We start from the raw sequence: 17,489 nt of genomic DNA, 5'->3' as shown, positions 1-17,489 counted from the left end.
TTGGCAATAAAGCTTTTTCTGATTCTGATTCTGATCCTATTGACACACTACAAATTGTTCAAAAAGCTATATCACATAAAGCTTACAAAACATCATGTCAATGTATATGACATGAATGTTATTTAGGTTAGCATAGACCCACGCATAGCATTAAAAATTCCACAGTCACGGCGTACTATTGTTTACCAAATTCCCAGACTAATAAGCCTGTGTGAACTTGCACTTGTTGTGTTGTAAACACAAACTAGCCTACTGGAGAAATGGTAGCTGCTTGTTCAGCAAAGCTAACAATACAGTCGTCTTCTGTGGCTAAGTAGCAACATATTAGCAAGAGGATAATAGCATAGCGTATAGGCTACTGGTTCATTACATGCACAATTAACGTCACTCATAGAGACCTGCATACCTTTATCTTTTGAACGTTTCTCCTCTTCTTCTTTCCTTCTCTTCCTGAACTGGGCACCTGATGGTTTTTTTGGTCGTTTGTCCATGATGCAGCACCCTTGACTCGACTCGACATCATCACCTTTTCCGTCTGTCAACCACCAGAGTCAAGATTGACGTGACGTAAACAAATACACGTTGATGCAGGCACAGATTCGTTGTTCTTTTTTTTTTTTTTTTTTTTTTTTTTTTTTAACATTTTACAAAGACATTTATTGGGTTATGTCATAACCCGATACATTTAATAATATCTATGTTAATTTCATGAATTAAATACAATTTATTTGGAAGCAGGAGTTTGTGTTGTGTGGCCTGGGATCATGAGAGGTCAGTCTATCCCCCGCCCCCCTCCTTGCTTTTCCTCTGAGAGTGAGTGAGACTCGTCCTGCTCACTCACTCTGCAGTTGCGAGCAGCTGATCCCCCTCCCGTCTCCCCCTGCCTTTTCTTCTGACACACACGACTCTCAGCAGCAGTTGACATGATAGTAAGGGGCGCCCTAGCGCCCACTCTACTAACTTGACGTGGAGATGAGCGGTATTAGTCTAGAAAACTAAAGGATTTTTTTTTCTTTTTTTTTTTTTCTCGAGGGCGCTTGTGCGCCCCCAAATAGATTGCGCCCTGGGCGGTCGCCCACATTGCCCATAGCAAAAACCGCCTGTGCATGAATTGTGCAACTGTGGTGTGTTCCCCTCCTTTTGGGCCCCATTCTAACACAATGTCTGTCTAGTGGTTGCATTTGCATATGAATGGTTGCTGTCTGTCAGACAACGACTTGCTAATTCAAAGCCACTTGGGTCATTTGGGCCACCTCTGGGTTTTTATAGAAGGAAACGCCAAATCGGCCATTGCTTGGGAATATTAGGAGTATTTGTCTTTGGGAAAGGCCGAATTGGCCTCTGCTGGGTTTTCTAGTGAAAATATATAATGTAGAAAAAGTATGTTAATATTTTGCCAGAATAGGACATAAATGCCGAGACTTTAACGCATTACATTTACTTCATTACATTTATTGAATAACTTTTTGAGATAAGTCATACTTTATACTTTTGCTTGAGTAGATTTGTGAAGAAGAAACACGAAACCCTCTGCTAATTTCGCCTGCGCACAAGATTACCATATTGGCCCGAATATAAGATGGCCCTGATTATAAGACGACCCCCTCTTTTTCAAGACTCAAGTTTGAAAAAATACTTTTTGAACACCAAATTGATTTTTATACAGAAAATAATTGCAGTACATCCGAAACAAATGATTTTAACAATATATTTGAGAGAAAAAGCATGTTATTTTGCCTCATTCGAATCTTAATATCTGAACATTTAAATATGTAAACTAAAGTGCAATCACATTCGTAAATGAATGGCTTCTGGTTTTTGAAATGTAAATAAACCAATCCATTGTGATAAAAGAACAAAATTGCAATAACTGCATTAACCGTCAAAGTGAAGTCTAACTGTAACTGTAGTCTTGAAACAAATCTGAATCAGGAAATATTGCAATAAAATAATGCAAACTGGTTAAACTAAAAAGAGTAGCTGAGATCTGTCATGACAGAACATCGCTTCAATGATATCTGGTGCCATCTAGCGTCGTGAATGGGGAGAGTAGCTGAGATTAGTCATGACAGAACATCGCTTCAATGATATCTGGTGCCATCTAGCGTCGTGAATGGGTATAATGTCTAGACCGCGAATATAAGACGACCCCCTCTTTTTCAGTGTTATTTCAATGCAGAAAACACCGTCTTATATCGGGCCATTACTGTAGTTACATTTTTGTGACATATTTTACATGTTAGATTTGACTTTATTTTTGCCAGAGATGCGCACTTTGGCTCTACCAGTTTCACCAGTGAAACGTTGCAACAATAATTACATGACTCCATTATACAAATCAAACGTTGTGATACTGGTGTGTGACTGCTGCGTACACATCTGATGTTGCTCACAGTGGTTCTCAGTGTGCTAAGGGAGTTTGTGTGTCTGCTCAGACACATGAAAAATTAAGAGAGAACATTGCACATGACCACACACACAAGCTTGCAGTCGGAGTTCATATGATCACGTCAGCGTGTTCACTCACGTGCCGTGTTTAAAGTGCCATAAAAAATCATTTCAGAAGCGGTTTGCAGTGAACCCTCACTCGAAAGCGTGGATTTCAAACTCGCTCAAGTTTTTATTTGGCACCGATATACCAAGGAAAATCAAAAATATGGTTGTTTTAATTTATGGTAGGAAATATGTTTTCCCCACTAGAGGGCACTCATGCTCTTTTGGACAGGCGATGTTAGTTTTCTGTCGATTTTTCTAGTCAGTAATAAATGATTTTTATCTACTGTATTGGCCCGAATATAAGACGGTGTTTTTTGCATTGAAATAAGATTGATAAAAAGGGGGTCGTCTTATATTTGCGGTCTAGACATTATACCCATTCACGACGCTAGATGGCGCCAGATATCATTGACGCGATGTTCTGTCATGACAGTTCTCAGCTACTTTCCCCATTCACGACGCTAGATGGCGCCAAATATCATTGAAGCGATGTTCTGTCATGACAGATCTCAGCTACTCTCAAGTTTTACCCATTTGCATGATTTTATTGCAATGTTTTTCCTTATTCAGATTTGTTTCAAGACGGCAGTTAGTTAGATTTCACTTTCATGGTTAATGCAGTTATTGCAATTTTGTTCTTTTTTTTTTCACAATGGATTGGTTTATTTACATTTAAAAACCAGAAGCCATTCATTTACGAATGTGATTGCACTTTAGTTTACATATTTAAATGTTCAGATATTAAGATTTGAATGAGGCAAAATAACATGTTTTTTCTCTCAAATGTATTGTTATAATCATTTATTTCGGATTTACTGTAATTATTTTCTGTATAAAAATTAATTTGGTGTTCAAAAAGTCTTTTTTTAAAATTGAGTCTTGAAAAAAAGGGGGTCGTCTTATAATCAGGGCCGTCTTATATTTGGGCCAATCCGGTATTTTGGAGGTTAATAAGGTCATGTAATAGGTTATAGTACGGTAGTAGTATTAACACTTCACATAGCTGACATGCAGAGAAAAAATATGTTGTGTAAAAAAAAGAAAATCAGAAATCTTAAGCAATTACTCATTTCTTGAGTATTCTTTCTACCGAATACTTTTTCACTTGTACCTGAGTAAAATTTGACTACTTTTACTACATTTATATTTTTCTGAAATAACTCTACTCTTACATGAGTAAAATCTTTGGCTACTGTACACACCTCTGCATGATTGTGAATATTTTCATATTCGTTAAACAAGGTCAATAATAACCAGTAAGTTCAGTAGGCACAAATATTTATTGTTGGATGTTTTACATTACATGCACCTGTAGAGCCAGTCTGAGCATTAGCACAACTGTCAACATTCATTTTTTTAAAGGCACATGTAGCAAATTCACTTCAAAATATACCTTGGCACCATCACAGAGGCACACGTTACTTTTAACTACAACACACACAAAAGTAGTACTACATGACACTGTATTAACATTGACAAGGCTTATCATAAAATACGTATTTTACTATCACAAGGGTGACACAAAATGGCAGCCCATGCTCATGCAAGGGAAGTAATCAACCACAAACGAGGTGAATGGTTACCTGAGTAAAGCAACACGGTGACCCGTAGGGAACAAAATTAATATTGAAAGACGCCTCGAAGTACACAAGAGGAAACAAGAAATAAAGTACATATTTTAAAAATTAAAAAAAAAAAAAAGAAGAAAGAATACAATAAGTTTAGGCGCAATCACACTTCACATTATAGGCACTTGTGATAAAACAGCATTTGATGAATAAATGCTCTGTATCATTTAGTTTGCCCACAACTTATTCAGACTCAGTAAAATGTAATTTTTGGGCCACTAGCAAAGTAATATTTGGGTGATTCTATATGAAGTCACACATTTGGGGGTCTCATCTTTTGTTTTAAGGTCAGTACAGATATATAATGTATACAGTAAATACCAAGGGCATAGGTTTGCATAGGGACGATAAGGGACATAACACTACCAACTTTTCAGGATGCTCAAATTGTCATTTTCCCTCCAAAATGTCATTTGACTCATTACAGGAGTGCTGTCAGCATTGCTGCAGAGATTGAAGAGGTGGGTGGTCAGCTGGTTAGTGCTCAGGCCATACGCCGCACTCTACATCAAATTGGTATCCATGGCTGTCACCCTAGGAGGAAGCCTCTTCTGAAGACGGTACACAAGAAACCCCGCCCGTCTCATCAGAGCATAGGACATGGTTCCAGTAATCCATGTGCTTTGCTGACATGTCTTCAGCAAACTGCTTGCGGGCTTTCTTGTGTACCGTCTTCAGAAGAGGCTTCCTCCTGGGGTGAGAGCCACGCACACGAATTTGATGTACGAATTGATGTAGAATGCGGCGTATGGTCTGAGCACTAACAGGCTGACCCCAACCTGTTCCATCTCTGCAGCAATGCTGACAGCACTCCTGTAATGAGTCACATGACATTTTGGAGGGAAAATGACAAGCAGTACTCAATTTCGACATTTAGGGATGGATGTACGTAGTTTCTATGCGGTGTACTCACTTTTGTTGCCAGGTGTTTAGATATTAATGGCTATATTTTGAGTTATTTTGAGGGGAAAATAAATCAACTCCATAACATCAGATGCACACAGACTACTTTTCATTGTGTCAAACTGTCATTTTGTCAGTGATGTCCCATGAAAAGATATACTTAAATATCTGCAGAAATCCGAGGGGTGTACTAACCTTTGTAATACACTGTATGTTAAAAGGATAGAATTGACCCTACTATTATTAAGTGAATGATTTTCATTATGTTCAAACTTACATTTGTCCCTTTTCACTTGCTGAATGTGCCAGTCCATTTCCCCCCCCGTCTGATTGGCTGATGACTTGACCCATCCCCGACACACCCACCCACGCTCACACTCACACAGCGCCGACAAAAATACATGTCGACGACATGCCGCCTCCTCCTCCCCCTTCGAAGAGAATTTTTTTCAGCCAGCAGCAGCCACTGAGAGTAATTTAAAAAGACGCCTGTTTCGTGGGGGTGGGAAACACCACTAATTTTGCTACTGAAAGTCCGACCTACATCAGAGTTAGCATAACATTAAACTGTGTGAACTTGCTAACCTGCAAAACTTGAGTAGGAAGCTGCTTAGAGAGAAGTCTCCTGTTTGTGTTTTCTTCTGTTAACGTTAATTAAACTGTTAGAAATGTAGTGAACTCTGCTGGAAACTATAGAACTAGAAAAACGTGAGCAAGAAGCTGCTTAGAGAGAGACAGGTGCTGCATAACCTCATATGTTGCTCACACAACACAACATCATCATAATTAACTATGTACATTAAAAAAGAAAAAAAAAGGTTGAAAAAATTGTTTGAATGCCGCGAGCCTCCCAAACTCGCGTTGCAATCAACTGGTCGACCGTAATCATGTAATAAGCACCGCTGATTTAATTAGGTTCATATTTGTGTGAAATGTAGCCCTGACCCCCGTCCACACGATCTGTTTGGTCTTATTAATGTCCCATCCCGAGTAAAACATGTACATGCAGGCTATGCTGTTACGCATATCGTCCCTACCAATGTTGAGACCTAACCTAAGCCCTTGGTATATACCTAATATTATTATACAGTATATTATATATATGTATATACTATATTTATGTTTTATGGACCTATCATAATCTTCATTACCCATTCCCTGCCACTGACAAGGATAGACGTCCAGTTTATTTAAACTAGGAAGCCTGGCTGTGAATGATAATATTTCAGTGCCATCGACGGTGCTAGGCGTCCAATCCATTTTGACTGGGAGTGAACAAGGCAAAGTGGGCAATTGTTCATTTGCCCTATCCCACTCAAAATGCATAGGGCGTCTAGCACCGTCAATGGCAGCCAATGAACATAGGTGTACTATTTTTTAGAGATATTCTCCCTTTAAAAGTATATGTTCTCATAATTTATCATTATATTTGAGAACACTACTCTGAATTTAGAGGGTTTCAAGGCACTCAGACCTTTGGTGGGGGTATGGGAGGGCTCCAAATATGGCAACAGGACAAAATTATCATTCGGGACTACCTATTTCCGCTATTGATTGACCATGTGGGCACATGATAATGGGAATAAAATTTTTAAGCCAATAAAAGCTTTTACAGTATATAGTACTACTATATGTACTATGAAATATGCCTGTGCATTTGCATTCTTGGGCTGTTTGCTGTAAGTAGTTTGTTTTTTTGTCCGTCAGTACTTGTTTTTATTGCCTATTAAATGTTTCTCATGGTAAAAACAGATATTCATAATCAATTTGACATTAAAAATTGGGGAGGTTCCAGGAATTTTTTGTGGATTCACATAGAATGGCCCATTTGCATTCATTCATTTGTCATGAATTCAAAATTGTTAGCTTTTAGTGGGCAGAACCATTTCCCCCACCCCATTTTGCCATTGTGAGAAATATCTGGGAAACCTACTAAAATCAGGTCAGGCAAATTGATATTTTTTAAGTATGTAATTGTCGTTTTGAAAGTTATTTTGTTCGAATAAAATCATATGAATAATAAATTATATGAATAATAAATTATGTATAACCTTCAACAACATTATGATTGTATGCATATTTAGTCGGTAGGTAGGTTCGTACATCAATTTGTATGATTATACATTTAAAATAATAATAATAATAATAATAATACAGAGTACTGTAAAGCTAATTTGTATTTGTACTTGTTGCTGTAGTTCTAGAACAGGGGTGCCCAAGTCCGGTCCTCGAGAGCCCCTATTCAGCTTGTTTTCCATGTCTCCCTCCTGGAACACACCTGAATCAAATGATCAGCTCATCAGCAAGCTCTGCAGGAGCGTGATAATGATCCTGATTATTTGAGTCAGGTGTGTTGCAGGAGGGAGAAATGGAAAACAAGCTGGATAGGGGCTCTCGAGGACTGGATTTGAGCACCCCTGTTCTAAAATTTCTACCGCATGCCAGTATAGTTGTCATATTAGAATGCAAAATAAAATACAGCTTAATTTCTTAGAAAGAAATACTTTTTCAACCCCATCAATGCCATTCACTTTTCTTGCGATAAATGGCGGCCATCAAAAAAATCCGGTCTTTGACTTGGCTTGCTTTGCTACATAAGAAACATTTAGCTCATATTTGTCACTAAGGTCGAAATGCGTAAATGCCTTTTATACAACATTTAACACAAAACATCCCAAAACCTGACTAAGTCCTCATAATTACCAGACATTGAGTAACTGCATGCTGGAATAGTAAAATTTTTTTTTTTTTTTTTTTTTTTTTTTACCTATGCACTCATTTTCCCATTTCTTTGCATGACAACAGCAGTTAAGCTCTGAAAACACAAGCATTTAAAACATGAGATGATAACATGCACGTGCACAAGCGTTCACAAGGTTAAAAAAAAATAGTCAACCACAGCTTTTCAAAACAACTACTAATCTAGCATGCACATTATGATTGATTTAGTCATTTTTGCAGGTCTGTATAAATAAGAATCTTTTGAAAAATGTTTCTGCTCAGCCTGTTCAGTTTTGCGACAAGCTAGAACTTAGCCTAGCTAACTCTGGAGAAAGGCAGTCTACACCCAAGACTGGTCGCCAGTCAGTCACAGGGCAAATATAAAGGCAGTTACTAAGGGTGAAATGGTTAAATGAAGCCACTCTGCCTACACTGTTTTTAGACACTTGTTCCCCAATTATTAATAATGCACTATTAGTACTGAAATGTCAAAAACCAATGAAACGAAACACTAATGAATTGCACCGTGATTACTATTTTTGGATGGTCTGTGGCATAGTAGACCTACAATAGATTGGATAGGTAAGGAAGGTAACAAAAAGAACTAAAGAAGGCAAAGCACTACCAATAATAGCTGATAGACTATGGGTGGCCGTACGTCCTGTTATATGAAACTCGGTCCTTCATTTTAAATGCCTTGTGTGACACCTTTAAGCATGACAATTAATTGTCCTCACTTTTAGAGTTGCACCTGAACACAACACACTATTTGTGTTCTCAAGTGCTCACTGCATTGAGAACAGCTGCAAGTGCGTAATGTTAAACACATTGGAGAGTACTGTCTTAGCTCAGCATCTGATATAATGTCCACTTGTAATGGCCACAGATGACATATTTTCTGTTAATAATGCGACTGCTAACAAGAGGGAATCGGTGAGTTTAATCTACTTAAAGTCTGTGTTAGCATACTAGCGGTTAGCTACATATCAAGTTAAACTTGGAAATAGTTCTTGGTGCTGGACTCTTTTGTAAATATTGTTAGAAATGTCAAAATGTTTCTGTATTTTAAAAAAAAAAATGTTATTTTAACCATTTCATGCACAAAATATGATTTTGTATTCAATACTTATTTGCAGAGATGGGTAGTAACGTGTTACATGTACTCCTTTACATTTACTTGAGTAACTTTTTGAGAAAAATGTACCTCAAAGAGAAGTTTTACTAAGCTTTACCTTTTACTATTACTTGAGTTGATTTGTAAAGAAAAATTGCTACTCTTACTCCGCAACTTTGGGCTTCACAAGAGTCGTTACATTTTTCCTCTTTATTCTAGATATTACCGGTAGATTTTTATTTTTTTCGGCCAGCAATGCCTAGAGTAGAGATATGCCTGTTGTATTACCAGGGTAGCTCTAACGATTTCACCAATGAGACGTCGCAACAATAATCACATGACTATTATACCAATCAGACACAAGCTTGCCGTTCCATCTTCATGCCAGCATGTACAATCATGTGGCGTCTTTAAAGCACCGTAAAATTTGAAGTATTTAATATAGAGCACTGCCCTCAATATGACTGAAAAGAGCAGGATTTTAACCTCTCTCCCAGGTTTTATTTGACACCGACTGATCACGGAAAACGTGACATATGATCCTTTTAATTTTAAAATAGTAATGATGAAGGAACTCTTCACTATTCAAACTAGGAACAAATTTCTCCACCAGAGGGCACTCATGCTCTTTGGACGAATAATGCTTCATTTATGTAATTTTTTTTCTTTTGTCAGAATTCAATAATTTTTATTTTATTTTATTTTTTTTGCATTTCTTTGGCCTAATATGGTCAGAATTCAATGATTTTTTTTTTTTTTTTTTTTTTTTTTTTTTCTCCGCATATCTTTGGCCTAATGTGGTTATGTAATGGGTTATTGTACAGTATCATTATAACAACAGTCCATATAGATAACTGAGCTCGGAAAAAAAATACAATTGTTTAAAAAAAAAAAAAAATCCAACAAAAATATAAGCAGTCATTCACAATGTTGCTCATTACTTGTATTCTTTCCACCAAATACTTTTTACTTGCACTTCAGTACATTTTTTCGGACAACTACTTTTACTTGAGTAATATTATTTTGAAGTAACGCTACTCTTACTTGAGTAAAAGTTTTGGCTACTCTACCCACCTCTGCTTATTTGGCACACATTGAACTCACTGGCTGCCACTGACTGTGTGAGACATCCAATCCATTTTGACTGGAGGTTTGTTCATTTGCCCCTCCTATTCAAAGTGGATTGGAAGTCTGGAGCCGTCAGTGGCACTGAAACATGGGTATTTGTATCCAGACTTCCTGGTTAAAATGAATTTGAAGTCCTCACCATCAATGGCATGCAAAGAGTTAAGTGAATGTCTTGATTTTTAATTGTAGTTAAGAGTGATATTTGTGGAGGTAATCAGTGTTTGTTTTCATTCATTTTAATTCCATAATTTAGTTTTATTAACATTCATTTATAAATGTATTCAAAATTAAAAAAGAATATAAAGAATACAACAATGAATAAATAATGTTTAAAAATGTAAATATATACAGTGCTACCTTGACATACGATCCTTTCGGCATCCGACGTAAAATTTGACACGTCATTTGTCTCTACAATTGACGACGTGCTCAAAATACGACGATTTATGATGACGCCTCAGTTTGTTTTCCCGCAAGATGGACGCACGGCGGATTTTCTTGTGAGAGAAATCAACATGGGTTCTAAGAATGTTAGTGTAAGTGGTGAAGAAAGGAAAAAGGTGAGGCTTAATATTGAAATGAAGATGGAAATGATGGAAAAATATTAGCGTGCTGTGCGCTTCCGGGAACTGGCTCGGCAATACGGCCGTAGAATGTCAGCAATCTCAACTGTCTTCTGTTCGCCAGTTTTATAGGTTAAGGTGACAATTATTATTATTGTAATTAGGGCTGTCAAACGATTAAAATTTTTAATCGAGTTAATTACAGCTTAAAAATTAATTAATCGTAATTAATCGCAATTCAAACCATCAATAAAATATGCCATATTTTTCTGTAAATTGTTGTTGGAATGGAAAGATAAGACACAAGACGGATATATACATTCAACATACGGTACATAAGTACTGTATTTGTTTACTATAACAATAAATCAACAAGATGGCATTAACATTATTAACATTCTCTTAAAGCGATCCATGGATAGAAAGACTTGTAGTTCTTAAAAGATAAACGTTAGTACAAGTTATAGTAATTTTATATTAAAACCCCTCTTGATGTTTTTGTTTTATTAAAATTTGTAAAATTTTCAATCAAAAAATAAACTAGTAGCTCGCCATTGTTGATGTCAATAGTTACACCATGCTCACTCATTGTAAAATAAAATCATTTGGACCCAAGCGCCAGCAGAGGGCGCCAAACATAAAAAAAACAAATAACAAGTGGACATTACACTGCTGTCATTTTAATCTGAGCGGGGCATGTGCGTTAATTGCGTCAAATATTTTAACGTGATTAGTTTAAAAAATTAATTACCGCCCGTTAACGCGATAATTTTGACAGCCCTAATTGTAATATCGGCAAGGAAGTCGCCAGCTTCGTCAGGTTTTTAATTATTTATTTCCGAAGTTGTGCAACGCAACACGGTTACTGTTTGCTGTAGCCGATGCCAACAACAAAACATGAAAAGAGAAAGTAAAAAAAACTCCCACTCTTCTGTGCCTCTCTCACTTTTCGTTAATATGTTTAAGAACAGGATGCAAAACACAACAGCCACGTGAGAACAGAATTCATTACATAATTATTATTATTATGATTTGTAGTCATAATTTCTTTGTTTTGCTATGTGTAACTGCTATTTCTAATTGTACATGCAGTATTTATGAAGGATTAAACGTATGTTTGTGGTCTGTGGAGCAAATTAATCGAATTATAACGTATTCTCAGTAGAAAATCCCACTCGACATATGACCATTTCGACTTACAAACCAGGTCCTGAAACAAATTAAATTCATATGTAGAGGTACCACTGTATATAATAATAATGGTTATTTAGATTCTTCATTTTTTTAAATGACCAAAAATAGTCATTTGCTATATAAAGGGTTAAAGGTCCTAATTCACAACTTTTGAATAGCTGTCCACTGTAGTCACCACTGTCTCTTAAAGGGTTAAAGGAAGTGAATGATCTGAAATGCAGAGTTAATTGCATTAAAAGCACGTGACCTTTGATATCCAGAGTGATAACAGTCCTCTGACAGAAACTATAAATGTTATGCTTTGTGGCACTCCATTTTCCTTGAAGGATGCATTGACAAAATATAAATTTCAAGACATAATGTCTGCCTTATCAATAAAATTGTCTTGTGATAAACAACGTATCTGTATTATGCTACCATGATCATATTTTTTTTTAATGTGCACACTTGAGTTGGATGTTGCTATTTTTCTTTCCTCACTAAATGCCACAAGCCATCCTTCATTTTGGTGTTGTGGAAATGGCCAACCTCGTTTAGTCATTCATAGTCGGCAAGCAGTTGAAAAGAATGCCTTAGTTGAGCAACACTGTACATGTAAACGTACTGACTCTGATATGTTTAGAGGACACGTACACAAAAGAACATGCACATTGCTCACAACACTGAATGACTCCAGACAGACAAGCGTCGGCACCTGCATGACCATCACACACTGTTTGGATTATAGCACAGCATGTTCAGCTGAAGGTTTTCATCCCAGTGTCTGAGGATGATAAAGAGTTGGTTGGCAGCCGCCTTGACCGAGCCCACATCACGGCCTTCTGGGATGTCCTGTTCACTCAGCCACATGCTGGCCTTGGCGGCGACCAGCTCCCACTCGATGAAATAGCTGGCGGAGCTGTGCTCAAGCCAGGCTAGTGCTACTGCCGTCGCCCATACTAGGCTCTCGGGGTCCATCATCCTTCTTTGTGCATCGCCAGGAGAGGTTGTCTCCTGATCGGTTGGTAAAGAATCTTTCAGACTTGTCTGCGTGTCACTCGATAGTCCAGAGTCATCTTCAGTGCTCTCTGCGCGCCGGCTGCTTGAGTGGGAAGGGTGTGCGAGGCTGGTTCGGTGGCTAGCAAAGGGGGATGTCCACTTGAGTTTATCCATGGGGACGTTGATGGTGTCACACAGGGCTGGGTCAAGCGGGAAAGCGCCACACGCCAGCTGCAGCAATACCTGTGGAGTACCGAATATCATTTTTCAATAGACAGGTTTCCTGAACGAAACATGTGCGGCGCCATTTTTGATCATTTCTGCTCTGAACAGTTTAGACCAGACATGTCCAAAGTCCGGCCCGGGGGCCAAATGCGCCCCGTGGTCAAATTTCATCCGGCCCCCAGCCACTGTCATAAAATCAATAACATCTGGCCCGCACACAGATTTAATAATAAATTGGTCAGCAGTACTGCAACCAGCATATGAAGTAGCTGACACACTAAATGCTGCTCCTCATTTACCCACTAAAAGGCAGCAGCACTTTAACCCTTTATTGCCAAATGTATCACATTTGATACACCTAAAATTTCATGATTTTCAGACCAATTTAGAATTTTGACATTTCTTTTTGATAATTATGCATGCAAGTCAACACATGCATCTGCTGGTTCCATAAGAAAAAAACATGATTTGGCATGGGTTATAGATATTAGAGCGCTTATTACACATATTCATTTTGACTTTTCTTTTCACAAATTTGAAAAAAAGGTTTCATTAGGACCTTATTTTTCAAATTTTGGGATTTTCTGATAATTGCTTCATGTTGCAGGCTAAGCAACATTACTTCGTGTGACCCTCTACTTCCAATTTTCTAAAATGGCGACAATCAACAAAAAAAAGTTGACTGTGAGGGACGACGCTTCAAGGATAGGTGGAAATTGTACTATTTCTTCATAAAATACGCAACAACTGTGTCTTGCGTCATTTGCAAAGAGACAGTCGCTGTTTTTAAAGATTTCAATGTGAGGCGATATTACCAAACAAGACACGCTGACATGTACGACAAGATTACAGGGAAGATACGCAGCGAGAAATTGAAGCAACTTGAAGCTTGTTCAATTTCACAAGAGTAGTATTTCGCAAGAGCCCGAGAGTCGAAAGAGAACGCCGCAAAGGCTAGTTGCGAGATTGTTGAAATTATTCATTAAAAAATTAATAAAGAAAATGTGACACACTGAATGGCTTGCTAAATTTTGCTTAAATATATTGTTCTATGTAAAGGATGTCAGCCAAGGTCGCCCCCCCACATTTTTACCACGCCAAATCTGGCCCCCTTTGCAAAACGTTTGGACACCGCTAGTTTAGACAGAACAACATGAAGTGCAGTTGAAGTAAGGCAAGGCAAATTTATTTATATAGCACAATTCAACACAAGGCAATTCAAAGTGCTTTACATCACATGAAGATCATAAAAATCACATTAAAATCAATAGAACGTAAAAACAAAGACAATCGAAATAGGAAATAAAATTATACATAAAAATCGCATTTAATCACGGATGGAATTAAAAAAAAAAAAAAAACATACTACTACTACTGCTAATAATTGAAATCAGCAATGGAGATAAGATTACAGTAGAAAGCAAATAGAATGAAATATATAGACAGTTATGGATATGCAGTGCTAAACAAAAGCGTTTTTAGACCTGATTTAAAGGAGCTAACAGTTTGAGCATACTTCAGACCTTCAGGTAACTTGTTCCAGGGTTGAGGAGCATGATAACTAAATGCTGCCTCACCCTGCTTGGTTCTTGTTCTTGGAACATATAGGGGACCGGTTCCAGAGGACCTTAGGGGTCTAGATGTTTCATAGGATTCTAATAAATCAAGCATTTGTATTTTTTGTCCAAGGCCGTTAAGTGTTTTGTAGACGAGCAGTAGTATTTTATAGTCTATCCTTTGACTCACTGGAAGCCAGTGTAACGATTTCAAAACCGGTGTAATGTGGTCCTGTTTCCTTGTATTTGTGAGGACCTGTAAATATACCGTTTCAATATTCCAATCTGCTGAAAATGAATGCATGCATAAGTTTTTCCATGTCTTGTTGAATCAGAAGCCCCTTAATTCTGACTATATTTTTTAGGTGGTAATAAGCAGATTTAGTGACGGACTTTAGAAGGCTATCAAATTTTAGGTCTAAGTCAATAATTACGCTGAGGTTTCTGATTTGATTTGTAACTGTAAGAGACATTGTGCTAAGGTGCCTGCTTATCTTTGACCTTTCCTTTTTTGGGCCAAAAATGATCACTTCTGTCTTTTCCACATTTAACTGGAGAAAATTATGGCACATCCATTCATTGATTTGATGAATGAATTTACTCAGGGAGACTAAGGGACTATAATCATGTGGGGACACAGAAATGTAGAGTTGTGTGTCATCTGCATAGGTGTGATAGGAGATGTCATACTGTTTCATAATCTGAGCTAGGGGAAGCATATAGATGTTAAATAAGAGTGGTCCAAGAATTGACCCTTGAGGGACTCCACACGTAAATTTGGTTCGTTCTGACTGATGGTTTCCGATTGACACAAAGAAATCCTTATGTAAATAAGATGTGAACCACTGAAAAACAGTGTCAGTAAGCCCTACCCACTGTTCCAATCTGCTGAGTAGTATGTTGTGATCAACCGTGTCGAATGCGGCACTGAGATCCAATAGTAGCATTGGTATTCCGACGTATATCATTTAGGACTTTGATAAACACAGTCTCGGTGCTGTGTTGTGGCCGAAATCCAGATTGAAATGAGTTAAAAAGATTGTTTTGCATCATAAAAACCTGGATCTGTTCTGGATAAAGTGAACTGTCAATTTTGGGAAAAATTAAAAGTATTTTAGGTGCGCATTATAGTCCGAAAAATACACTCTTATAACATTTTCTTTTTGTACTTTTAAAATATTTTCTTTTTTTGTTTACATTATTATTTCTAAACAAATTAATATAATGTTGTTTAAATATACTCAGGTTATGGACCTTAGTAGATATGTTTTCCTTTTTTTTTTTTTTCTATAGTAATTAAATTGCGCAAATAAACAGTGAATGTTAATGATTGGATTTTGTGGTGACTAGTAGCACCGTAACGGGTGAACAAGAAAAAACATAAGCAATAGTCATTTTAATGACTATTCTTTGATATTTTACAGGTTAAATATCTTAACAGCGGTCTTTCTTTTAAATCCAAAAGAATTAAACAAAAAATTGAATAGTGCTAACCTGAGCATAATTAAATAATAATCCAACAAATGCCTGCTTCTTTTTGGATGTCAATTTTCGGATCGGATATATCTGCTACCTACCAGAGGGATGTAGTCTTTGTTCTCATTGTCGCTTTCTCCCATGGAATCACCTGACCTGCTGTGGGATCGGCTCATGAATCCTTTGGCAGCTTTGGTCAATAGACGAGTCCTGCTGAGTGCCAACCTGACCAAGAGACACATTCCACAAGTCAAGTAAAGTCAGTTTTATTTATATTGGTACCAATTTACTCTGGGTGTTATCTCAAGGTACTTCACATCATGGAACAGGCCTAGAACCACACAAACTCCTCACACATTAAAGAAAACCAATAGAATACCAGGTATAAACAACAAGCCAGGCAAAAATGGAGGAAAAATGAAGGCTTGAGAACGACATTTCACACACCTACCTGGCAGAAAACAGACTTTCCACAGATTTCTGAGACTGGTCTGATGTCACCGACGGACTCCTTTGAGTCCCTGGAAGAGAGCGTGGGGATGTAAGCGAGAAAGGGGACGAGGGATCAGTCTTACGATGGGCAACTTTTACATGCAGAAATTACTTTTTGCTAAACGACAAACTCAATCACAATCTTCAAAATGAGCACTGATTGTAATCATTTTAACCCTTAATAGAGCAAGTGACCATTTAAGGTAATTTAAAAAAATTTAATTAAGATCTGGCATCTACATACTTGGCGTCATGTTGGACATTTGGCATTCATACAAGCGTGGCTATATGCTGCCATAGCAGATTCATGGCGCATTAAGCCCCCGAACTATTTTTTATTTGCCCGTTTTACCCTGGAAACCCCACGTTTACAGACGTCGCGCAACCGTATTTGTTTCAACCCAGACATGAAAACAAGGTAAGTAATGATTATTTAGTATTTGAAATGTCTGTCGTTTTTAGCTTAGAATCATTAATTGATGTCTAATATTTTGTTTAAAAAAAAAAAAATGACTTTAAGATATTATTCACTCGCATATTTTAGACTTTTAAACAAATTACGTCACAATGAAAAAAATGGCGTCTGTAAAAAAGTCACAGATATCTACTTCATAACTATCACTAAATTGTATTTCTTTTTGTTACTGTCGCATTTTCCCCGATATGTTAGATGATTTAAAAAAAAAAAAAAAATGATCCAAACAAAGAAAAATTGAGAAAAGAAAAAAAAAAGTTTAAAATGGTAAATATATGAAAAAGAAAATCTCGACCACTCCTTGATGTCTGCGATTTCTGCATCGCAACCCTTGTTATATTACCATGTTTCACCCGTAAAATCCCCGAAAAATCCAGCTGTGGCCATTCACAGCTGTGTCTTGACATTCATTGATACATGCGACATGGAGGTTTTGGATCGAAATAAGGTAGGTACGTACGCGATAGTATCTCGTTAAAGTCATGACGTCTGTAATTCTAATCTCGCGCGCTCTCACCTTCAGGTAGGGTTTTGCTGTTC

At 37.3% G+C, this 17,489-nt stretch overlaps 1 protein-coding gene across 1 annotated transcript in view; it reads right to left on the bottom strand.

Annotated features, from left to right (window-relative positions):
• Positions 1 to 7,466: 7,466 nt before the first annotated feature.
• vwa5b1 (von Willebrand factor A domain containing 5B1) overlaps positions 7,467 to 17,489 on the bottom strand; it is an 88,964-nt gene continuing 78,941 nt past the window's right edge. Inside the window, exons 20-22 of the mRNA XM_057820224.1 lie at positions 16,434 to 16,503; positions 16,084 to 16,207; positions 7,467 to 12,968 (exon numbers count right to left, since the gene is read on the bottom strand). Coding sequence (XP_057676207.1) covers positions 12,453 to 12,968; positions 16,084 to 16,207; positions 16,434 to 16,503 — 710 coding nt within the window. The 3' untranslated portion in view covers positions 7,467 to 12,452. The remainder of the gene's footprint in view (positions 12,969 to 16,083; positions 16,208 to 16,433; positions 16,504 to 17,489) is intronic.

This window comes from Corythoichthys intestinalis, chromosome 2 (assembly GCF_030265065.1).
Source record: "Corythoichthys intestinalis isolate RoL2023-P3 chromosome 2, ASM3026506v1, whole genome shotgun sequence".
NCBI lineage: Eukaryota > Metazoa > Chordata > Actinopteri > Syngnathiformes > Syngnathidae > Corythoichthys > Corythoichthys intestinalis.
Note: the sequence above shows the minus strand (reverse complement) of the source record. Positions and strands in the feature narration are given on the sequence as shown.